At 42.2% G+C, this 26821-nt stretch overlaps 1 protein-coding gene across 1 annotated transcript in view; it reads left to right on the forward strand.

Annotated features, from left to right (window-relative positions):
* kcnq5a (potassium voltage-gated channel, KQT-like subfamily, member 5a) overlaps positions 1 to 26821 on the forward strand; it is a 121752-nt gene that overhangs the window by 87005 nt on the left and 7926 nt on the right. The window contains 10 exon segments of the mRNA XM_064932415.1: positions 3461 to 3636; positions 3892 to 4017; positions 5800 to 5910; positions 6024 to 6119; positions 8518 to 8612; positions 9734 to 9760; positions 14830 to 15065; positions 16709 to 16817; positions 21620 to 21751; positions 24492 to 24618. Of these exon segments, the coding sequence (XP_064788487.1) occupies positions 3461 to 3636; positions 3892 to 4017; positions 5800 to 5910; positions 6024 to 6119; positions 8518 to 8612; positions 9734 to 9760; positions 14830 to 15065; positions 16709 to 16817; positions 21620 to 21751; positions 24492 to 24618 (1235 nt within the window).

The raw sequence follows: 26821 nt of genomic DNA on the forward strand, positions 1-26821 counted from the left end.
GTGCGCGATGGGACAAGGACATCCCTACCAGCCAAGCTCTCCCCTAACCCGGACGACCCTGGGCCAATTGTACACCGCCCCAAGGGTCGGCTGGCTGCGGCTGGCTGCGACAGAGCCTGGACCTGAACCCAGAATCTCTGGTGGTACAGATAGCTCTATGATACAGTGCCTTCGACAACTGCGCCACTACTGCGCCACTATGTACATTTCCTTCAACCTCATGGCTTGGTTTTTGCTCTGACATGCACTGTCAAATGTGGGACCTTATATAGACAGGTGTTTCCAAATCATGTCTAATCAATTGAATTTACCACAGGTGGACTCCAATCAAGCTGTAGAAACATCTCAAGAATGTTCAATGGAAACAGGACACACCTGTGCTCAATTTCGAGTCTCATAGCAAAGCGTCTGATTACTTATGTAAAAAATAGCATATATATATATATATATATATATATATATACAGTTGAAGTCGGAAGTTTACATACATTTAGGTTGGAGTCATTAAAACTTGTTTAATGAACTGAACTGAAAAATGAACAGAACTGAAAAACGTGTGCAGGCAAGGAGGCTCACAAACCTGACTCGGTTACACCAGTTCCGTCTGGAGGAATGTGCCAAACTTACTGTGGGAATCTTGTAGAAGGCTACCCGAAAGGTTTGACCCAAGTTAAACAATTTAAAGGAAACGCACCAAAAGTATGTAAACTTCTGACCCACTGGGAATGTAATGAAATAAAAGCAGAAATAAATCATTCTCTCTGCTATAATTCTGACATTTCACTGAAGTTTCTAAAACTGTTTGAATGATGTCTGTGAGTAAAACAGAATTCATATAGCAGGCAAAGACCTGAGAGAAAATCCAACCAGGAAGTGGGAAATCTGAGGTTGGTCGATTTTCAACTCAGCCCCTATCGAAGATACAGTGGGATATTGGTCATGTTGCACTTCCTAAGGCTTCCACTAGATGTCAACCGTCTTTAGAAACTTGTTTGAGGCTTCTACTGTGAAGTGGGGCTGAATGAGAGGGGAATGAGTCAGAGGTCTGGCAGCAGTCACGTGCTGGTCTCGCGCATTTGACATGAGAGGTATCTCCCAGTCCTATGCTTTTCTGAAGACAAAGGAATTCTCCGGTTGGAATATTATTGAAGATTTATGTTAAAAACATCCTAAAGATTGATTCCATACATCATTTGACAAATTTCTCCGGGCTGTAACGGAACTTTTTGACATTTCATCTGCAACTAGTGAACGCGCTTTGTAAGTTTTCATTTGTTTCCAAACGCGTTAACAAAAGTAGCTATTTGGACATAAATGATGGACATTATCGAACAAAACGAACATTTATTGTGGAACTGGGATTCATGGGAATGTTATTTCTGACTTCTGTTGACTCCAATATGGCGGATATATGTATTTGTTTGTCTGAACGCCGTACTCAGATTATTGCATGGTTTGCTTTGTCCATAAAGCTTTTTTGAAATCTGACACAGCGGTTGCATTAAGGAGAAGTAAATCTATATTTCCATGTATAACACTTGTATTTTCATCAACATTTATAATGAGTATTTCTGTAAATTGATGCTCTCTGCAAAGTCACCGGATGTTTTTGGAACTACGGAACGTAACGCGCCAATGTATACTGAGATGTTTTGATATAAATATGAACTTTACCGAACAAAACATACATGTATTGTGTAACATGAAATCCTATGAGTGTCATCTGATGAAGATCATCAAAGGTTAGTGATTCATTCTATCTCTATTTCTGCTTTTTGTGACTCCACTCTTTGGCTGGAAAAATGGCTGTGTTTTTGTGACTTGGCTCTGACCTAACATAATCATTTGTGGTGCTTTCGCTCTAAAGCCTATTTGAAATCGGGCACCGTGGCTGGATTAATGAGAAGTTTATCTTTAAAATGGTGTAAAATACTTTTATCTTGAGGAATTTTAATTATGAGATTTCTGTTGTTTTGACTTTGGCGCCCTGCACTTTCACTGGCTGTTGTCATATCGATCCCTTTAACGGGATTTCAGAAGTTTTAAAGAACTGGTTTAAACCTTTACAAGTGTGAAGCAATTACCAAGAAAAGTGGGTGCTTAATCAACAAATGGCAGCAATAGGCTAATGACAATGAGCACAAAATCTAAAAGGCAATTCAAACGGACTTTAGCCAACAAAAATGTCTTAACAAAATGAAACAAACACTTTTTGCACTGTTTCAGATTGATAAATAGCCATACAATAATAACAATGATATACAATAATAATAATAATAATTTAAAAAATCGAATAAATATGATAATTTCTAAAATTGCATCAAACCTGAATAGCGAGTAGCATCACACAGTCCATTTAGCTGTGCCAACGTTCTTTTCATCTTTGTCCACGGTTCATCTTTGTCCCCTTGTCGGCATCTTTTCACTATACTCTTTCTCGTCTAACTTTTGTTTTCCTTTAATGAAAAGGCCTCCTTCATAATCAATAGTAGCCTGGACCAAGGCTCCTCTCATTCACTCTCTCTCTCTCTCTCTCCTCTGAAGCAAGCGCATGTGAGGTGAGCAGCCGGAACCAGTTTTAGAGGGATATAAGCAATACGTTTTAATGAATTGCAATTAGCTGACACAGATAAAAAGCTCTAGCAATTCTAATCACCTCACACATTAAATGAACAGAAGACGGGTCTAATCAGGTCCAGTCGGTAAATATGTTTTATTTGCACGTACTCGAGAACCGTGCCAATTATATCAGACCTGAGACACGTGGCAATTATATCAGAATCGACCAAGATCGGAGACAAAACTCAAAATGTAGGACCCGCTCGAGCCGGATCTCGGAATTTCCTGTCTGTTGGATCCGTGAAGACATCTACTTCAAGCCACATCCTGTCACACCCACCAAAGTGAGCAAACATAGGCTATCTCAAAGTCTTTTCAAGAACAATGAAGAACGTTTTGGGGAAATGTGTTGTTCAGTACAAGCCGTTACGCAACGTAGCAAATGTTCAATCAAGCCCAAGAACAGAATTTCTCACAGTCATTCTACAAACAAATTGCCAAACGTGGTTACTTTCGGAACTGTTAGAGTTAGACTAACAATTTAAAGTAATACAGAAATTATTGGCAGGCTATTTCATGTATTAGATGTATTTTCCCTTCATTTCACAGCTATTTTTTATTTATTTTTAATCTCATGAGGGATATGCCCCCAGAACCCCATAGAAGGGTGCTGACTCCGGAAGCCATTGACCCTGACCCCCCCCCCCTCCCCCCCAATATGCAACACAAAGTTACGCCTTTGTGTGATAGTATCACGTGTGTTGTTTCGTTCATACACACTGCAATACATTATCGGTAGGCTCTCATGGAAGTTTACAAGACTGTAAATACTACTATAGTATTGAAGTTGGTTTTGGTGACTTTTCCCCATTCCCCTTTACCTGTCATTGTCTCTTTCCAGACATCATTGTACTCATAGCTTCCATTGCTGTGGTGTCAGCGGGTAGCCAAGGTAACATCTTTGCCACCTCAGCATTGAGGAGCCTTCGCTTCCTGCAGATCCTGCGAATGGTGCGCATGGACCGCAGAGGGGGCACCTGGAAACTACTGGGATCTGTTGTCTACGCGCACAGTAAGGTACGACCATGTTTGTAGTCTAACTCAGCATGGACAACAGTCTGGCCTACATAGTCCTATGTACTCTGTTCTCCTACAAAAAAATAGGAGGATGAGCTCCCTAGTGTTTGGTTCCTCTCAAGCTTTCTTGCTAGTGAATGTTTTCTTCACTGTCACCTCAACTTGATCTTTAGGGATTTAGGAACTGGTTGACACAACAAATACAGTGAGATTGGATATATTTGTTTACACAAATAATACATTGATTCCCTATAGGAGTTGGTGACAGCTTGGTACATTGGGTTCCTGGTGCTTATCTTCTCTTCGTTCCTGGTCTATCTTGTGGAGAAGGAGTTCAACAAAGACTTTGCCACCTATGCTGATGCTCTGTGGTGGGGCACGGTGAGTCTACACACACACACACACACACACACACACACACACACACACACACACACACACACACACACACGAACACACACGCACACACACGCACACACACGCACACACACGCACACACACGCACACACACTGGCCCATGCATACACCATACAAACACACGTGCACACTCCTCACATACACACAATGATTTGTAGTTTGATCAAGATGTTTCTATGTAGCCATATTGATATTCACAGGACTTGAAGTTTAATCAGCAGCTACAAGAAAACAACCTGACCAGCCCATCTCTGAAAGACAAAGAGAAAGAGTAGCTTTAATATCATTACTGGACTTGCCGACCAGTCTATAATATGACTTTAAGATTTTTAAAAATACAACAAAATCAACTAAACAAAAAAAATGTAAATAGCACATTATCGAAGGGTCCAGAAATGCGATTTCACTTGTATTGGAGAAACGTACACCCAACCAGGGATTCCTTTTACCAACCATCCTGTTTGTGTAGTATGGGAGCTCTGAAAAAAAAATGAACAAAGGCTCCAATAACACCCGAATACGTCCTTTTAGAAATGGAAAAGCTCTCAGTATAGTGATGCAGGTCTTATAAGTTGTACACATGAAATAGTGTAATTCTGAACTTTATCTGCAACATTATATTGCATTGTGTTGTGACTTGAGAGATACCGGTTTGTCGTTCTGCATGTAACTGCCAAAATAAAAGAAACACGAGTAAGTGAGGGATACAAAGTATATTGAAAGCAGGTGCTTCCACACAGGAAGTTCCAGACACTTGTAGAATCTATGCCAAGGCTCATTGAAGCTGTTCTGGTGGCTCATGGGGACCCAACACCCTATTAAGACACTTTATGTTGGTGTTGCCTTTATTTTGGCAGTTACCTGTGGAAAACAGGCTTCACGGCGAATGGAACAGCTGGATATGGGAAAACGTCTTGAGTCTCACAAAATGGAATAATGTTGCGGATACATTTCGGAATGACACAATTTCATGTATACAACAGCTAAAGACCTGCATCACTATACTGACAGCGTTTCGGTTTCTAAAAGGACATATTTGGTTGTTTTTCAAGCATTCGTGCATGTTTTTTCAGAGACCCCATTTTCAGAGACCACGTACTGCACAACGAGGATGAGGAAATTAATGGTTGGGGTAAGTTTAGGGTAAGTTGGGGTAAGTTTCCCAAAACAAGTGAAATCGCATCACATTTCACAATCACATTTACAAAAAAAATTCACATTTTGTTGTAAAAAGCAAACATATCCTTTAATGACCATGTGGCATAACAGAGCTACAAGGTCATGCTTGGCTGGTCTTCAAACACCTCCCGTTTCCTTTCCCAGGCACTACTTACCAGACTTTATACAATGTCGACACAAACAATGAATGCCCACTGCTTCAGACCTGCTAAAATTACCCAATCAATTAATGTAATTTACAGTGTCTGTCAGGGGAGACTGGGCTATTAGATGTGCAAGGGGAGACAGGGACAGGGAGAGAAAGGAGGTCACTGAAATACACAAGACACAAAAGTGCAGTGTTATTCAAACCTAGTCCCGGAGGGCTCTATAGGGTGGATATTTCTATTCAGGAAGGAATTGACTGATTTGAAAATGGAATAAATACTACAAAACGTCATTTGGGAAACACTGGCCTAGAGTAATGGATAATTCAGTTTTTCTGTGCATCTTGTGGGGCTGTGGGAGGTACAGTGTAACAATTGTATTGTGACTTCTGAACTCTGTGATGATGATGCGTGTATCTAGATCACTCTGACAACCATCGGCTACGGAGACAAGACTCCTCAGACGTGGACGGGTCGTCTGATCTCAGCTGGCTTTGCTCTGATGGGGATCTCCTTCTTCGCCCTGCCTGCCGTGAGACACAGACAACCACACAGACACACACACACACACAGTTTGAAGTTAATTCACCAAACGCAGTGTCAAGACCCACAGATTCAGTCCATCGTGTGTGTGTGTGTGTACAGGGTATCCTGGGCTCAGGCTTTGCCCTGAAGGTACAGGAGCAGCACAGACAAAAACACTTTGAGAAGAGGAGGAACCCAGCAGCCAGCCTCATCCAGGTACACAACACACACTATCAAGTTTATCACCAGACATGCTATAACTGTTCCATTGGAGGCTGGTGAGGGGAGGAAGGCTGATAATGGTGGAAGGATTGGAGTGAATGGAATGGTATCAAATGCATGAAAAACCATTCCATATCATTCCATTAATTTTGTTCTAAACATTACTATGATTCCATCATCCCCATTTACAGTGCCACCTGCTACCACTGAACTGTGTGTGTGTGTGTGTGTGTGTGTGTGTGTGTGTGTGTGTGTGTGTGTGTGTGTGTGTGTGTGTGTGTGTGTGTGTGTGTGTGTGTGTGAGAAAGTGAACATGCCCGCTTGTCTTTGTATCAGAGTGTGTGTGTTTATATACAGTACCAATCAATAATAATAGTGAAGACATCAAAACTATAAAAGAACACATATGGAATCATGTAGTAACCAAAAAGGTGTTAAACAAATTAAAATACATTTTATATTTGAGATTCTTCAAAGTAGCCACCCCTTGCCTTGATTACAGCTTTACCAAATAGGGTTGTCTTCTGTATACCACTCCTACCTTGTCACAACTCGACTGAATGGCTCAAATGCATAAAGAAGGAAAGAAATTCCACAAATTAACTTTTAACAAGGCACACATGTTAATTGAAATGCATTCCAGGTGACGACCTCATGAAGCTGGTTGAGAGAATGCCAAGAATGTGCAAAGCTGTCATCAAGGCAAAGGCTGGCTACTTTGAAGAATCTCAAATATAAAATAGTTTTTGATATGTTTAACACTTTTTTGGTTACTACATGTTTCCATATGTATTATGTCATAGTTTTGATGTCTTCACTATTATTCTACAATGTAGAAAATAGTAAAAATAAGAAAAACCCTTGAATGAGTAGCTGTGTCCAAACTTCTGACTGGTACTGTATGTGTATGCGTGTGTGTAGAAACATGCACGTGTGTGTGTTAGTGTGTGTCGTCGATACCTAATCGTGGCTGAGACTCTTTGTCCTCTCTCAGGTCCAAAGGAAATACAGAGGTGATATTTATGAGCTGTTTCCACTAGAGCCCAGGGTGGATTTCCCTCTACGCAATAGCTCATCCTATCAGACTAGACCTGGACTATTACAATACCCCATCAACACAACATACACAATGAACTCAAAAACACACACAAAACACACACAGATCTTGTTTTTCAAGAGATTTTAACATCAAGCAGAAAAGAAAACGATTAGGCTACTCGTTTGATTCATGTATTCAATTTAGCTCCACCGCTTTAAGGCAAACAGGCAACTCCATTTGCTCCATTCATCATTTCTGTATAGTATGGCTGAGTTGATAAGGACCTCAACACTTCTTCATCTGACCAGATATTTTCTCTCGACAGATGGACTTACATCTGCAGTCGGCAGGAATGTGTTATCTCTGTTGTTTGTTAGCCCCTGGTCTTTCGCTTTGTATATACACTGAGTGTACAAAACATTAGGAACACCTTCCCCCCTTTTGCCCTCAAAACAGCCTCAAAGCATGGACCAATATGGCAAAAGCGTTCCACAGAGATGCTGGCCCATGTTGACTCCAATGCTTCCCACAGTTGTGTCAAGTTGGCTGAATGTCCTTTGGGTGGTGGACCATTCTTGATACACACAGGAAACTGTTGACCGTGAAACATCCAGCAGCGATGCAGTACTCATCACAAACTGGTGCGTCTACCACACCCCGTTCAAAGGCACTTAAATATCTTGCCCATTCAGCCTGAGTGGCACACATACACAATCCATGTCTCAATTGTGTCAAGGCTTAAAAATCCTCTGTTAAACTGTCCCCTCCCATTCATCGACACTGATTGAAGTTAGATTTAAGAAGTGATATCAATAAGGGATCATGGCTTTTACCTGGATTCACCAGGTGAATCCATGAGGAAAAGCAGGTGTTCTTAATGTTTTGTACACTCTTGGTATGTGTGTCTGTCTGTGTATGTGTTGTGCACCTCTATCCATGTGTGTATGATTACGTGTACCCTATCTCCTCACCATGTTGCCATTGCTCCCGTCTATGTATGTCTCTCTATGCGTGTCACCTCATATCCCAGGCTGCTTGGCGTCTCTACTCCACCGACGGTGCCCGTACCTACCTCAGTGCCACGTGGCAGCACTACCAGGGCGCCCACTCCCCCTTCAGGCATGTATCCCCCCCTCCCTCCGCCCCATGATGCCTTGACACCACCGGTTTTACTAATCACTCTCTTTGTTTTATTTCTCTTTCTTTCTTTCTTTCTTACCCCAATCCCCCTTCCTCCCTCCTCCGTTCCCTCTGGCCTTGTTTTATTTTGTATTATCCCCCCGTTCTCCCTCCCCTCTCTCTCTCTCTCTCTCTCTCTGTTATTCTTTTGTTTTCTGTTGACTCTGCACGTAGTGTGTCTGGCGTAGTTATGCTGCTGATGAGAACTCGGTTTCCATAGCTACCTGGAAGCCTCATTTGAAGGCGTTGCATACCTGCAGTCCTGCAAAGTAGGTAACAACTAAAGTATGGCTGCTGCTCTGCTCCTATTTGGTCTCTGTGCTCCTCGAGGTTTTTTTAGCGTTTGGTCTCTTGTGGATATTTCTCCCTACTTGAGTTTTAATCAGCTCGTCAACTCCTTTTGACATTCCTTCCTATACTTATTTTGCTGTTATTATAATTTGATACTAGTATGGTTACAATACTTTCATATATGACATTTTTTTTAAGGCCCACAGTCATCAAATATTCCAATATTTCCAGGCGCCCACCCACAAAGAACCAACTTACAAATACTTTGCTTTCAATTAATTCATTTAAACATTGAAAGTAAAACAGAGTGTACAAACACTCTTATGTTGTCCAGAAATGACATCCATGTTTTCTCTGTAGACTTTAGGGTGTGTTTAAGGGCACATGAGAGTATCCTGGAAATATTCACAGGACGACCTGCTTTATCGCTCGCTCGCTCTTTCTCACACAAACATACACATACACACCCTATAGGTCTACGTCCAGTGTGGGCGCAAACACAAACATCTGCTTTTTCAATCACAAATACACACCCCACTGGGCACAGAAGTCAGTTCAACGTCTTGCTTTGAATTACCTTTGGTTGAGTTGTCAACTAATGTGAATTCAACGCGAAATAAACAGAAAATATCACCAATATCCACATTAATGCAATGTCATCACATATAATTTTTGGGATGAAATGACGTGCAAACAACATTGATTTGACCAGTTTTTGCCCAGCGACACACACCTTTCTATCTTCTATCTCTGTCTGCCGGTGTTTTCAAAGCCCAGTTGAGTGGCACAGCTATTGCTTGCATGTGTGCCTGCTGCAATGTTCCGTAAACTAGTTGACAAAATTGGTCTTGCACAAGGCTTTGACTGTAGTGGTTCGTGTTCTTTATGCCTGACGGTTTGTCTTCTGACATCATGTCTCGCATGCGATACACACAGGGAGGACATTAAAGTATGAAGCTGGCTGACTTCTTCATCTCTCTGTCCCTGTGTGTGGTGTAGGGAGACCCTGTAGACTCTGTCATTAACGTCTAATATCTCTTCTTGTCTCAACTGATATCTCTCTCTTGTCTCTCTCCTCTCTTCTCACTAATACCTAAAGGAAAGAACAGGGTGAGACGATTAGCAGGTTTGTAGCTCTCGCCTCTACACACATCACGCAATGGTTCATTCAAACACATTCACTCTAAAAGGAAGACCTATGCTGGTTGATAAACGTGTTGAAACTGAACCCTTGTTTTCAAATTGTTTTGAAAGTCGCTGTTTGGCCAGAGCTTGCACTCACCTGGTGTCCCTGGTCAGAATCAGTCCCTGGTCAGAGGGGAACAACAGTGCTATGAAAGTCACCATCCTGGTTTGAGAAATGGCTCTCTAGTGTAGCAGCCTATGTCTCTCAGAGCACCATGGTCTCTCTTGGCTCCTGGCTTTCCAAGCCACCATGACTGGAGTACCACCTTTCTCTGTCTCTGCCGTGTTTGAGAGAGTATCTGAGTGTGATTCTTTGCTTACTGTGTGTGTGTGTGTGTGTGTGTGTGTGTGTGTGTGTGTGTGTGTGTGTGTGTGTGTGTGTGTGTGTGTGTGTGTGTGTGTGTGTGTGTGTGTGTGTGAGTGTGTGAGTGTGTGAGTGTGTGAGTGTGTGAGTGTGTGAGTGTGTGTGTGTGTGTGTGTGTTTCTACGATATGTGTGTGTTATGTGCAAACCAGCGTCTGTACCATGTCTGCACCATGACGCGCGTTTTCCATTCCAAGGGTATTTATTTAACTTGTCAAACACCAGTCTCGGTCGGCAGGCCGAGAGACAAGGAGAGGAGGAGGGAGAGACAGAGAGATCTGTAACTTTAAGTATGATTTCAGGTTATTGTTTTTACAATACAGGGCTCCTTTAGCAACGGTGGATTCCTCGTGTCATGCCAGTGCAGCTAAATTTGGACTTTATGTTGAGAGACATATGCACAACACATGCGCATGCACGCATACACACACGCACGCACGCACACACACACACACACACACACACACACACACACACACACACACACACACACACACACACACACACACACACACACACACACACACACACACATACACACACATACACACACACACACACACACACACACACAACCAAACTGTCATTCCCTGCTAATCCTCCAAGCTGTTAGAAGTCATGAGGTTTTGTATGCTTTCATTGGCTTCTCAAGTAACTTGTGTTGTGGTTTAGTCAATTAGGCGAGAGCTTTTGGAATCATAATTATAGCCCAGCTTTTCATACCCTAAAATGTATACAATACAATTAGCTGTATAATAGGATTTTTCCTAAGCATCGCTCACATCAACGGTTGAGAACTTAGGTAATGTTATAATTGCTTTACAGTAGCAAATTAGTCTGGTAAAACTGACTTATATACTCAACAGGCACTAAAAAGCTAAACACTGTGTGTGTGTGTGTTTGTGTGCCTGCATGTGCGCGTGCGTGCGTGTAAGTGAGTGGTTGGGTGGGTGGGTGGTCTGTTTATATGTGTGAGAGTATGAGAATTGGGGTGTGTCTGCTTATTTTGCTCTTTTCACAAACTTCTGACTTCTGACTATCTAGAATGTAAGGACACAACCACCATAAATGAATCTCATGGTTTGTATTGCAACTCCTACAGCTAAAGGTGTGTGAGCTACTGTATATAATCAACCATAGAATGTGAGATATACTGTATAATCGGCAGTTTATAGTTCTGATCACAGGAGGTTGGTGGCACCTTAATTGGGGAGAATGGGCTTGTGGTAATGACTGGAGCAGGATCAGTGGAATGGTATCCAATACATTAAACACATGGTTTCCAGGTGTTTGATGCCATTCCATGTACTCTGTTCCAGCCATTATAATGAACTGTTCTCCCCTCAGCAACCTCTGCTGCTTCTGACAGTATTGACCGTACAGATGTCTCTCGTCCCTCCCTTCCCCACTCCTTGGTGTTTTAACCCCGTCCTCCTCTATCTGTCTTCCTCCCTACCTCCCTAGTAAGGGTCATAGTAATAGGAGGCGCTTCAGAAGGTATTACGCACGGACATTTAGGAAGTACCCACTACCCAGCATCCTCTCCTCCCTGGTCACATGATCTCTGGGAATGCTGACTAACTGCCAGGTGCATGGAGGATGATGAGAGAACCTCCCCATTAAATAATTGTATTAGCCTTTTGCTTGTCTAATGGGACTGCTGCCTGTTACATGTTGCCTGTTGGTTTCGACCCCCACCTCCCTTGGACCCCCTTATCAGACACAACCCCTAAATAACTGTATCCCGGTCCCCTTATATAGCAGAAGTAGTTCTGTGTGTAGAAATCAGAACTCTTAACAATTGTCTGCTGAGGTCTCTTGGCTTAGTTGCATGGTGCCACTGCATGTCCTCATAAAAAATTGTCACCACCACCCCGACTGACCTTTGACCTCACTCATCCCACACGGCATTGATGCATCTTCCTTTACCTAGGCTTGGGCAAGGTCCCTGTTATCATGAATAACTTCCTAATGGTTACTGGAGCACAATATTCCCTCCTGAATTTTCTGGGAGTTTGGGAGCTGGGAGTTTGCTCACTAACTGGGAGTTTGGGAGCTGGGAGTTTGCTCACTAACTGGGAGTTTGCTCACTAATCATTGGTGCCTGAAGAATCAAGCCTGACCATTGGGCCTGCTGTCACTCCATCTGATTGGTTCACAGCATTGCATGCTTCTCTTGTTGTCACGGCAGGGGTTAGGGTGTGTCTATGGTAGAGGCTGTCTGCATCTCCCACCCATCTATAAAGCTACAGTATGTCTAAGCACAGGCTCACTGGCACAATACAGGTCTAAGTGTCCTAGAGATACTGAGATACTAGCTTACAGTATAAGTAAGAAGAGAGCTTCCATGCATCTGTATAAATTGTAGATCTTGTGGTGTTCCCTGGTTATTGTCTTTGTCTTGGAACACTGATCAGTGTCATACTACTGCCTTTGATCTCTACAACAGTAGTCCCCAAGAGCTACTATAGAGGTCCTGGAGCGCTACAAGGTGTTTACCCTCTTAGAAAAAAAGGGTTCTTCGTTTATCCCCATAGGAAAACCCTTTTTGGTTCCAGGTATAGCAAGGGTTCTACTTAGATCCTTTTAGTGGTGAAATAGTTCCACATACAGTGCCATTGGAAAGTATTCAGCCCCCTTCAATTTTTCACATTTTGTTACGTCACAGCCTTATTCTAAAATGTATTAAATAAATGTTTTTCCTCATCAATCTACACACAATACCCCATAATGACAAAGCAACATGTTTTAAAAATAATAAACAGAAATACCTTATTTTCAAACCCTTTGCTATGACACTCGAAATTGAGCTCAGGTGCATCCTGTTTCCATTGATCATCATTGAGATGTTTCTACAACATGATTGTAGACCACCTGTGGTAAATTCAATTGATTGGACATGATTTGGAAAGGCACACACCTGTCTATATAAGGTCCCAAAGTTCACAGTGCATGTGAGAGCAAAAGCCAAGCCATGATGTCGAAGGAATTGTCTGTCGAGCTCCAAGACAGGATTGTGTCAAGGCCCAGATCTGGGGAAGGGTACCAAAAAATATATGCAGCATTGAAGGTCCCCAAGAACCCAGTTGCCTCCATCATTCTTAAATGGAAGAAGTTTGGAACCATCAAGACTCTTCCTAGAGCTGGCCACCCGGCAAAACTGAGCAATCGGGGGAGATGGGCCTTGGTCAGGGAGGTGATCAAGAACCGATGTTCACTCTGATAGAGCTCCAGAGTTCCTGTGGAGATGGGAGAACCTTCCAGAAGGACAACCATCTCTGCAGCACTCCACCACTCAGGCCTTTCTGGTAGAGTGACCAGACGGAAGCCACTCCTCAGTAAAAGGCATATGACAGCCCACTTGGAATCTGCCAAAAGGCACCTAAAGACTCTGAGACCAGGAGAAACAAGATCTGATGAAACCAAGATTGAACTATTTGGCCTGAATGCCAAGCGTCACATCTCGAGGAAACCTGGCACCATCCCTACGGTGAAGCATGGTGGTGGCAGCATCATGCTGTGGTGATGTTTTCAGCAGCAGGGACTGGGAGACGAGTCAGGCTTGAGGTAAAGATGAAAGGATTATTGATGAAAACCTGCTCCAGAGTGCTCAGGACCTCAGATTGGGTCGAAGGTTCACCTTCCAATAGGACAACGACCCTAAGCACACAGCCTAGACTACACAGAATTAGCATCGGGACAAGTTTCTGAATGTCCTTGTGTGGCCCAGCCAGTGCCCGGACTTGAACCCAATCAAACATCTATGGAGAGACCTGAAAATAGCTGTGCAGCATCGCTCCTCATCCAACCTGAAACCTGCTTCAACAAAGTACTGAGTGAAGGGTCTGAATACTTATGTAAATGTAATATTTTCGGTTTCATTTTTTTATAAATTTACAAGAATTTCAAAAAACCTGGTTTTGCGTTGTCATTATGGGGTATTGTGTGTAGATTGATTGTTACATTACAGCCAAGAATAAGGCTGTAATGTAACAAAATGTGGGTAAAGCCAAGGGGTCTGAATACATTCCAAAGGCACTGTTTAATCTTGTATTAGTGGTGGGTTCCACTAGGAAGCAAGAGTACTTTTCAGAGGGTTCTCATATGGAGACAATTGAATAACCCTTTATGGTTTTAGGTAGCAACTTCTTTTCAAAGAGTTTAGGCTTTTGTTTCTGCCCAGCTGATTCAGCTCCTTCAGTGCTGGGCTGGCGTTAGCTGATTAAACTCAACGCCGCAATTTACGATTGAGTTGAGCATCGACGAAGTTGGGTGGATTGGAGCTCCGACATCACATAACATTTTAATCATAAACTGTTGATTTCAGAACCCAAAGAATAGCTTGCAATTACACACAACATTGTTCGTAAATCGTGGAGTTTAGTCAGCTAGGCTGGAGCAAAAGCCTGCACACCCTATATCTCCTCGGGACCAGGGGACCAGGGACCACTGTCTTAGAGAGTAGATGGGGTACTCTGAGTGTATTGTGGATGAGGTCAGCATGTTTGTAATGTTTGAGAAAAGGACAGTGCACTACACTATGACTACACTCTGTCTGCACACATGTCTCTCAGGGGGAATGGATAATAAGAGGCTTTGCTCTCTCTCTCTCTCTCTCTCTCTCTGTCTTTCTGTCTCTCTCTTTAGTACTAAGTTGAGCTTTAAAGAGCGGGTACGTATGGCAAGCCCTCGCGGCCAGAGCATGAAGAGCCGCCAGACGTCCATCAACAACGATCGCCGTTGTTCCCCGGGCAACAATGTGGCGGGCGCTGAGACGCGCAGTAGCCCTGCCAAGGTGCAGAAGAGCTGGAGCTTCAATGACCGCACCCGCTTTAGACCCTCCTTACGCCTTAAGAGCCAATCACGCACCTCGCCATCCGAAGGTGAGTGGAGAGGATGTGTGCCTGTGTGTGTGTGTGTGGGGGGGGGTTACATGAATGGGTGTGCATGCGTGTGTACATACGTGTGTATACGGTATGTGATATTTTTTCTTACAAGGGTTGATTAATGAGTCAAGACTTGCAATCCACAGAAGTTGCAATATCCTCCAACATGACGTGTGGAGTTCCAGTCCAGTACTATATACCAAACATTAGGAACACCTTCCTAATATTTAGTTGCACCCCTGACATCTGCCCTCAGAACATCCTCAATTCGTTGGGGCATGAACTCTACCAGGTGCCGAAAGTGTGCTGGCCCATGTTGACTCCAATGCCTCCAACAGTTGTGTCAAGTTGGCTGGTTGTCCTTACACATAGACAATAAATGGTTTTTAACCTGTCTCCTCCCCTCCATCTACACTGATTGAAGTTAGATTTAACAAGTGATGTCAATAAGGCATCATAGCTTTCACCTGGATTCACCTGGTCAGTCTGTCATGAAAACAGCAGGTGTTCTTAATGTTTTGTACACTCAGTATATGTCTGTCTGTGTATGTGTTTTGCACCTCTATCTGTGTGTGTATGATTACGTGTACCCCATCTCTTCACCATGTTGCAATTTCTGTCTGCGTCTGTCTGCATGTGTCACAAAAGTACCCCGGGCTGCTTGGCATCTCTACTCCACTGACGGTGCCCCCGTACCTATTTGGCACCCCAAGTTTTCTGAGCAAAAAAGAATCATATTTTGGTTGTAACTTTTTTTTCAATTTTCATTGTTGGACATAAAAGACTGAACACCAGGAAATCAGCTCCAATTGATTTTAATTGATGAAATCTGTTCCCAAGTATTCCCACACATAATAGAGAGATACGTGATTGCATACAAATGTAAGCAAGGTTTGAAATGATCATATTTTAGTCCAGCATATCTGTTTGGGCTTCTAGAGGTCAATTTGCAGTCTACAAATGATTTTGAATTATGTTCCAGCCCCCTGACTATTTAAGTGCATTTAACAAGTGACATCAAAAAGGGATCGTCGCTTTCACCTGGATTCACCTGGTCAGTCTATGTCATGGAAAGAGCAGGTGTCCTTAATGTTTTGTATGCTCAGTGTATAAACCTCAACTGTAACAGAGAATTCAAGCTGTATGTAACCTTCTAATAGAGGGGGGGAAGAGCTTGGCAGAGCAGTTCCCTGTTTCTGTCACCCCGCCTCTCCCCTGTATATCTATGCTCTTTATCTGTGCTCTTCGGGACACTTATCCTATTAAAAATCAATCTGACCTGAGAAACGGACTACTCTCATATTATTGGCTAAATGATATCATTCGCCCATCATGCATACAGCTGAGTGGACAATTATTGACCATTCCTAGAGATCCAATTTTCATTTGAGGAGAAAATGGAAAGCTACCAACTTATTTTGAAATATTATATTGTAGAGTTTCAGCTTGGAGCTGAAGTCTGTAAGGAAGGATGAATTATATGGACACCTTTAATTTAGAATGCATTCTCTTTTGTAATTATGACCTGGGGAAGAGATGCAATGGTAAGGGGTTTAAAGAGCCAATTGGAAGCTGACTAGCGGGCTATGGCAGTATAAGAGACAAGTCAATTTGACACAGCCCCTCTTTCTGTATCTCAGTGGACACAGGAATGGGGAATGATGACACGTTCGACGACAGGGGCTGCCACTGTGATGTCACCATGGAGGACATAACAGCTGCACAGAAGGCTGTCATCAGAGCCGTCAGGTGAGTGCTTATCATAGCATGTTCTCTCTGCTACCACGGCAAGCAATACCGATGCACCAAGTCTGCAAACAACAGAACGCTGAACAGCTTCTACCCCCAAGCCATAACACTGCTAAATAGTTCATTAAACAGTTAATCAAATAGCTACCCGGACTATCTGCATTGACCCTTGTTGCACTAACTTCTTTGACTCACCGCATACGATGTTGCTACTGTTTATTATCTGTCCCTTTATTTCTAGTTATACAGTGCCTTGCGAAAGTATTCGGCCCCCATGAACTTTGCGACCTTTTGCCACATTTCAGGCTTCAAACATAAAGATATAAAACTGTATTTTTTTGTGAAGAATCAACAACAAGTGGGACACAATCATGAAGTGGAATGACATTTATTGGATATTTCAAACTTTTTAACAAATCAAAAACTGAAAAATTGGGCTTGCAAAATTATTCAGCCCCCTTAAGTTAATACTTTGTAGCGCCACCTTTTGCTGCGATTACAGCTGTAAATCACTTGGGGTATGTCTCTATCAGTTTTGCACATCGAGAGACTGAAATTTTTTCCCATTCCTCCTTGCAAAACAGCTCGAGCTCAGTAAGGTTGGATGGAGAGCATTTGTGAACAGCAGTTTTCAGTTCTTTCCACAGATTCTCGATTGGATTCAGGTCTGGACTTTGACTTGGCCATTCTAACACCTGGATATGTTTATTTTTGAACCATTCCATTGTAGATTTTGCTTTATGTTTTGGGTCATTGTCTTGTTGGAAGACAAATCTCCGTCCCAGTCTCAGGTCTTTTGCAGACTCCATCAGGTTTTCTTCCAGAATGGTCCTGTATTTGGCTCCATCCATCTTCCCATCAATTTTAACCATCTTCCCTGTCCCTGCTGAACAAGAGCAGGCCCAAACCATGATGCTGCCACCACCATGTTTGACAGTGGGTATGGTGTGTTCAGGGTGATGAGCTGTGTTGCTTTTACGCCAAACATAACGTTTTGCATTGTTGCCAAAAAGTTCAATTTTGGTTTCATCTGACCAGAGCACCTTCTTCCACATGTTTGGTGTGTCTCCCAGGTGGCTTGTGGCAAACTTTAAACAACACTTTTTATGGATATCTTTAAGAAATGGCTTTCTTCTTGCCACTCTTCCATAAAGGCCAGATTTGTGCAATATACGACTGATTGTTGTCCTATGGACAGAGTCTCCCACCTCAGCTGTAGATCTCTGCAGTTCATCCAGAGTGATCATGGGCCTCTTGGCTGCATCTCTGATCAGTCTTCTCCTTGTATGAGCTGAAAGTTTAGAGGGACGGCCAGGTCTTGGTAGATTTGCAGTGGTCTGATACTCCTTCCATTTCAATATTATCGCTTGCACAGTGCTCCTTGGGATGTTTAAAGCTTGGGAAATCTTTTTGTATCCAAATCCGGCTTTAAACTTCTTCACAACAGTATCTCGGACCTGCCTGGTGTGTTCCTTGTTCTTCATGATGCTCTCTGCTCTTTTAACGGACCTCTGAGACTATCACAGTGCAGGTACATTTATACGGAGACTTGATTACACACAGGTGGATTGTATTTATCATCAATAGTCATTTAGGTCAACATTGGATCATTCAGAGATCCTCACTGAACTTCTGGAGAGAGTTTGCTGCACTGAAAGTAAAGGGGCTGAATAATTTTGCACGCCCAATTTTTCAGTTTTTGATTTGTTAAAAAAGTTTGAAATATCCAATAAATGTCGTTCCACTTCATGATTGTGTCCCACTTGTTGTTGATTCTTCACAAAAAAAATACAGTTTTATATCTTTATGTTTGAAGCCTGAAATGTGGCAAAAGGTCGCAAAGTTTCAGGGGGCCGAATACTTTCGCAAGGCACTGTATGTTCATGTCTACCTCAATTACCTCGTACCCCTGCACATCGACTCTGTACTGGTACTCCTTGTATATAGCAGTGGAGGCTGATAAGTGGAGGAAGGCTTCTAATAATGGGTGCAACGGAGTGAATGTAATAGCATTTTACTTTTCTATTACTTCTCTATTTTCTTTCTCTCTGCATTATTGGTAAGGGCCCGTAAGTAAGAATTTCATTGTTAGTCCACACCTGTTGTTTATGAAGCATGTGATGAATAGAATCTGATTTATCTATATCTCTATAGAAATCTCTATGTAGACTTGTGTTTTCTTACACAATCCTTTATAAAACGTTCTTTCTATTTTGTTCAGGACATGGCTGTTGTAAACAGTGTACATAGCGAATGCATACACTACAACAATCGTAAACATAGACATATATTGTAAGAATATACTGTATATCTGAGCCTTCCAGGTTCTTAGATCCAGATCCAGAGCATGGACCTCCTCTATGTTGTTCTAGCCCGATCGTTGACATACTCTCACAGGGCAAGACCTGTGGATACTACAGTACTGTGGTTATCTGCCTGACCAGGCAGGTGTTTTCGCTGTCAGTCTCTGTCAGTCCACAGCCTACTGCTGTGAGGCTCTGTGGTGCTTCAGGGGATTCTGTTTACTCAGTGAGAGGTCAGGGAGTACAGTTTAGGGGGATGTGTTTTTTGTTACAGCTGTCCAGTTACTCACTCTCGCACCAGCAACGTGTCTCTGCTTACTAATTTGGCCACCCTAATGGTGCTCTCTCCCTCTCCTTCCCCCTCTCCCTCTCCTCCCCCCTCTCCCTCACTCACCACCTCTCACTCTCTTTTTTACTACCTCTTCTCTCTCTCTCTCTCTCTCTCCCACTCTCTCTCCCTCTCCCTCTCCCTCTCCCACTCTCTCCCACTCTCCATTTTCCTTTACCTCCCCCTCTCCCTCACCTCTCTCTGACGGTGTCTGACGATGTGCTATTTTGATTGGCTGCCAACACCCCAATTCCTAACACCAGGTTGTTGCTCTAGAGGACCCCCTCTCCCCTGGCCCAGCCTGCCCGCTCAGCAGGCCCCCTCAATGGGCAACGGGAGTGGAGACATGCCCCTGGCTTTCCCAGGGTGTCGGGTTGACACCCTCTCAGTCAGAACTATTATTGCAGCAGCTCATCTGTCCTTATGGTTTCCATTTATACAGTGAGGATCATGAGCAACTGGAGCCATTCTGAAGCCATCAGAGGGTCAGAATGAACCAACTGTAGATCCACTTACCTGCATCAATATTATTTACCCAGCAGTAGTTGTACTTGTACAGTACATTAAGGTTGAGGGATAATATAATTCTAGCGTGGTTTGGTTTCAAAATAGCTCAGGCAGGTTTTGATGACATGAGCTAAGGTTTCATAATGTTCTTGTGAAAGTATTTGAGTAATATTTTCTTAACTGATGCTCTGAAAATAAAAGGTAAAGGCCAGGGGTTGGAACCAAAGTTATTTTCCAGTCGTTTAGTTCTGAACAGAACCATCCGTCCCACTGTTCTGACCAGCCAAATAATGTTCTGAACCGGCTCAAACCCCCCAAAAATACCTGTTTATCATTCCTTTCTGTTCCTTTTTAAACCTCTGAAATCATCCGTTTTTTAAAAACATTTAGCTCAACATTAAATTACCTAATGAATTATGCAGTGCAGATATGGCAGCTTGCTATGGAGCAGGCAAGCTGTAGCTCAGTGAGTTGTTTGTATTCGTGATGGAAAGACAAGTGTAGAGCACGAGATGCAACTAACATTTTGCAGGTTGGGATAGAGTGAATGAGGAGGCCTGGCTTGAAGTGCTGGGGATTTTGTGATGACATGCATTATCTGAATTAGGCCCACAGAATTATACCTACGCATGAGCAGCTTCTATGGAGGAACTTTGAATGTCTTTGAACTTCAGAGTTGGATTAACCCTGGACCGGAGAAGCTAGCTAGCTAACAAGCTTGTGTGTGCGGAGTGGCACACAAATTAAAAACAAATTTTACCTTTATGTAGTTAATAATCCAATGTGAAATGTGATAACTATAGTATCCTTAACTAAATGTAAATATTTTCCGGTTTTCGGTTTTGTTCACCGAACCAGTTCCAACACCTGGTGAATAAGTTTTTAAACAAATTAGAATGCAAATGAAAAGGAGAAGAACCATCAAAACGAAAGGAGGAGGGGGTGAACAATGGGAAGTTTTTAAATAATAATAATAATATATAATGTAAATGTGATGGAATTTTCAATGTATGATATTAATCCAGTTTAAAAATAATAAAGATTATTTATTTATTATTAGCCTAATCATTTGTTTTAAAGCAACAACAGGTGTGACTGCTTCACGTGATGTATTGTTGTCTCTACCTTCTTGCTCTTTCTTCTGTTGTCTGTGCCCAATAATGTTTGTACCGTGTTTTGTGTTGCTGCCATGCTATGTTGCTGTCTTAGGTGTCTCTTTATGTAGTGTTGCGGTGTCTCTCTTGACTTGATGTGTGTTTTGTCCTATATTTTTATTTAATTTTTAATCCCACCCCCTGGTCCCGCAGGAGGCCTTTTGCCTTTTGGTAGGCCATTATTGTAAATAAGAATTTGTTCTTAACTGACTTGTCTAGTTAAATAAAGATTGTAACTTTAAAAAAAAAGAAGTAATCAGTTCTTTTCATCACTTCTTGTTTTTGTATCTCAAAAATGATCAAATAAACTGAGAAATATGTTTTTTAAAGCTGATTTTGTTTAAAAAAAAAGTTTAAATCCATAAATAAAGGCTACAATAGCTGTCAGCTTCTTGCCAACATACAGGGTTATGCATAGTTAAGCTGTTGTTTCCCTCTAGTGGCTGACTAAGAGATGACAGGTAGAACATTGATGGATCTCTGTGTGATTCCCCCTACTTTTCCACTCAGGATCATGAAGTTTCATGTAGCAAAGAAGAAGTTTAAGGAGACTCTGCGTCCATACGATGTGAAGGATGTGATAGAGCAGTACTCTGCAGGACACCTGGATATGCTCTGCAGAATCAAGAGTCTACAAACTAGGTGAGATGCACAGATACACACTCTTAGAAAAAAAGGAGCTATCTAGAACCTAAAAGGGTTCTTCAGCTGTGCCCATAGGAGAACCCTTTGAAGAACCCTTTTTGGGTTCCAGGTAGCATCCTTTGGGTTTCATTTAGGAACCTTTCCACAGAGGGTTCTACATGGAACCCAAAAGGGTTCTACGTGGAAACAAAAAATGTTCTACCGGGAACCAAAAATGGTTCTCCTATGGGGACAGTCGAGGAACCCTTTTTTTCTAAGAGTGCACACAATACACACACAAGCAGACACAGACACTGAAACACACACACTTACACACCTTTCTATATATGTATGTTCACCTTCTCCACTTCATTAACGTGTCTGTTTGCGTGTGTGTATACACACACATTCACACACCCTCTCCCTCCCAGGCTGAGGAGACAGGAGAGGAGACACTGCTTTCACTGAAGCAACCCGGTTGTAGGAGCTTTGGACTCCATGATGACACATGCTTTCTAACCAATGGACGCATTCAACTAGTAGATGTTACATGTGTAGCATCTCGCCAAGCGTGTGGTAGAAGAAAAGCTGTTATGAATGTGTGGCCTGTTTCAAATCTTTTGCATGTTGCTGTGCTTCGAGGACATAGATTGACAGCTGCTGCTGTATCTTTACTAACAGACTTTTCCTCCTTCAAAGGATTGGCTAATGACTAAGGATTTTATCAACCAGATGAGGCTGGTTGGATGAGCTATAGGAGGGCGGGCTCATTGTAATGGCTGGAATTGAATAGTATCAAACACATCAAACATATGGAAACTACATGTTCAACTCTGTTCCATGAATTCCATTCCAGCCATTGCAAAGAGCCTATCCTCCTATAGCTCCGCCCTCCAGTCTCCCCTGCTCTCAACATGGATATTTTTGAGCTTGCTTTACTCCAATGTTTGTAAACAAAGTACAATTTTAATTTGTTTAATGTTTTTATTTTTTTAAACACCATATAGCCTAAAAACATAGTTAAAACTATAATATTGATATCGTGGATGGTCAATATCAAGCAAAACTGGGAGTTTTGGAAATATTTTTCATATACTGAGGAACTATCATTAGCAATGTATGTTAAAAAAACTACTTCATTGACTTTCTGTGTGAGGTGAAGAAAAAATGACTAAGCTTAGCTTATTAGTGGTGGACGTGGGGAGTTATGACAATCAGAAATCAAACATTGCCAATCGGGCACTTTCCTACTTTTGCATGCAGCAGGCCAAGTCGGACTACTTCTTTGTGCTCAGGTGCACATGCTTGCTCAACATTGTCAGGAAAGAGAAAACCAGACACGTGCTCATTGCTCACATGGAGCACTCCAAACAAAATACAAAATATATATATATTTTTTTTTTACAAAACTAGTAGTGGTTATGAAAAAATACAAAATATATATATATATATTTTTTTTTTACAAAACTAGTAGTGGTTATGAAATAAAACAAAACGTGAATGACTGTAGCATAAGTAAAACATGCATTAGCAGAAATTCATATAACCAAATGATGGGGGTTTAACTGTACATTTTCTAGGCCTACTGGTGACACAAGTTGTTGGGAATTGATCAAACAAATAAACAATCAAAGGAAAAACAATTCACACAATGAAACAATGAATCCGCCAGAATTGGTGGGAGACAGCTGAGTGCATTCTGGATAGAGATGCGCCATATCGTTGCCACACACCACTCCCCTTCTTCATGCAACATTTTCAATTACACTCAAGACACATTATCTTCTCACATATTTTATATGCGTATCACTGACATCCACAACTCAATCAGCTAGACCTATTTCCACGCGCGTTAACCAAATTACGGGCTTCCCAAATAGGCATAGGCCTAAACGATTGTGATTTGAAACAATATACAGCTATTTAAAAAATAAAATAAGCTAATGATCCTCTGTGGCTAAGTCATGCTCCCTGGTGAATCAATTTTTTGAATTTTATTTAGACAGGAGTAATTATAGCCATATAGAAATATCCATTTATTTTAGGGGACGCATACTAACAACTTTCCTTTTCAATTCGCAAGAGGCTGAACCCAGAGATCCGTATATAATGACGACATGCACATGTCTCCACCCTAACAATGGAAGTTTTTGTACCAAAGGCGGAAGGCAGGCGAAACCCTTAGGTCTGTATATTATGCCCATAGAAACATATTGGGTTTATTCTGGACAAATTTTGGCGAGAGTGATCCCTCTCGCTTCGCCTCTTCCTCTCTGCTAAATCTATGTCACCGGAGAAAGCACGCAAGCTAACGAAACAGCGCCACTCTATAAGTAGCCCATGTACAATATTTGATTCTGTCTGGCCAGAAATAGTATGACATGCCATACTCATTTGGTCCAGACAGCATCAGATACTTTGTCTAAAAATACTGAGACAGAAGGGAGCTGCTTCGCTGGCTCTGATGCTTTAAATTAGATTGTCTTTCTGTCGCGGTGCGTCTCTGTCAAATAACATTTGATTTGAATGGGCTAGGAGGTGCGGCCCTGAATGGGCGACCAGATGTAGCTGGAAGTGGGAAAATGTACGTGTGAAAGAAATGCCACATGTGGGGAATTATTTTAGTCAAGAAAGGAAAAAGTACATGTGAAACTTCACACGTAAAACCACCTGTCTGACCCATGTGAAAATATAATGTACCAACTGGCTATCAAAGTCCACTATTTGTATTTAATTCAAAGAAATGTGTGTATCATAGGGTGGATCAGATACTGGGTAAGGGCCAGGTCCCCATGGACAAAAAGATCAGGGACAAGCTTCACCCTGATGGGGACACACTGGAGGACATGAGTATGCTGGGACGTGTGTGTAAAGTGGAGAGACAGGTGAGCGTTTGAGCAAATTATACTGAACAAAAATATAAACGCAACATGTAAAGTGTTGGTCCTATGTTTCATGAGCTGACAAAAAATATCCCAGAAATTTTGTGAGCATTTCTTTTTTGCAAAGATAATCCATGAACCTGACAGGTGTGGCATATCAAGAAGCTGATAAAACAGCACGATCATTATTCACAGGTGCACCATGTGCTTGGGACAATAATAGGCTACTCTAAAATGTGCAGTTTTGTCACACAGCACAATGCCAAATGCTGACAGCAGGAATGTCCAAAAGAGCTGTTTCCAGAGAATTTAATGTTCATTCCACCACCATAAGCCGTCTCCAACGTTTTGTTTGAGAATTTGTCAGTATGTCCAACTGACATCACAACCGCAGACCACATGTAACCACCCCAGCTCAGGACCTCCACATCCAGCTTCTTCACCTGTGGGATCCTCTGAGACCAGCCACCCAGACAGCTGATGAAACTGCGGGTTTACACAATGGAAGAATTTCTGCACAAACTGTCAGAAATCGTCTCAGGGAAGCTCATCTGCATGATCGTGGTCCTCATCAGGGTCTTGACCTGACTGCAGTTCGTAACTGACTTCAGTGGACAAATGCTCACTTTCGATGAGTTTGGACATTGACAAAAGTTTGGACACACCTGCTCATTCAAGGGTTTTTCGTATTTTTACTATTTTCTACATTGTAGAATAATAGTGAAGACATCATTACTATGAATTAGCACATATGGAATCATGTAGTAGCCAAAAAAGTGTTAAACAAATCAAAATATATTTTAGATTCTTCAAAGTAGCCACCCTTTGCCTTGATGACAGCTTTGCACACTCTTGGCATTCTCTCAACCAGCTTCACCTGGAATGCTTTTCCATCAGTATTGAAGGAGTTCCCACATATGCTGAGAACTTGTTGGCTGCTTTTCCTTCACTCTCATCCCAAACCATCTCAATTGGGTTGAGGTTGGGTGATTGTGGAGGCCAGGTCATCTGATACAGCACTCCATCACTCTCCTTCTTGGTCAAATAGCCCTTACACAGCCTGAAGGTGTGTTGGGTCATTGTCCTGTTGAAAAACAAATGATAGTCCCACTATAATAATAATAATATATCCCATTTAGCAGACGCTTTTGTCCAAAGCGACTTACAAGTCGGCTGGGGCCACTACTTTTACATATGGGTGGCCCCAGTGGGAATCGAACCCACGACGCTTGGCGTTGCAAGCGCCATGCTCTACCGACTGAGCCACACATGCTCCACTAAGAGCAAACCAGATGGGATCGCTGCAGAATGCTGTGGTAGTCATGCTGGTTAAGTGTGCCTTGAATTCAAAATAAATCACAGACAGTGTAACCAGCGAAGCAACCCACACCATCACACCACCACCTCCATGCTTCATGGTGAGAACCACACATGCGGAGATCATCCGTTCACCTACTCTGCATCTCACAAAGACACGGTCTGGCCCAAAAATCTCCAATTTGGACTCATCAGACCAAAGACAGATTTCCACCGGTCTAATGTCCATTGCTCGTGTTTCTTGGCCCAAGCAAGTCTCTTTATCTTATTGGTGTCCTTTAGCAGTTGTTTCTTTGCAGAAATTTGACAATGAAGGCCTGATTCATGCAGTCACCTCTGAACAGTTGATGTTGAGAGGTGTCTGTTACTTGAACTCTGTGAAACGTTTCTTTGGGCTTAAATTTCTTAGGCTGGTAACTGAACTTATCCTCTGCAGCAGAGGTAACTCTGGTTCTTCCTTTCCTGAGTCGGTCCTCATGAGAGCCGGTTTCATCATAACGCTTGATGGTTCTTGCGACTGCACTTGAAGAAACTTTCAAAGTTATTGAAATGTTCTGGACTTGCTGACCTTCAAAGTAAAGTAATGATGGACTGTCGTTTCTCTTTGCTTATTTGAGCTGATATCATAAAATGACTTGGTATTTTACCAAATAGGGCTATCTTCTGAATACCATCCCTACCTTGTCACAACACAACTGACTGGCTCAAACGCATTAAGAAGGAAAGAAATTCCACAAATGAACTTTTAACATGGCACACCTGTTAATTTAAATGCATTCTAGGTGAGTACCTCATGAAGCTGGTTGAGAGAATGCCAAGTGTTTGCAAAGCTGTCATCAAGGCAAAGGGTGGCTACTTTGAAGAATCTCACATATAAAGTATATTTTGA

This window comes from Oncorhynchus masou, chromosome 23, assembly GCF_036934945.1.
Source record: "Oncorhynchus masou masou isolate Uvic2021 chromosome 23, UVic_Omas_1.1, whole genome shotgun sequence".
NCBI classification, from domain to species: domain Eukaryota; kingdom Metazoa; phylum Chordata; class Actinopteri; order Salmoniformes; family Salmonidae; genus Oncorhynchus; species Oncorhynchus masou.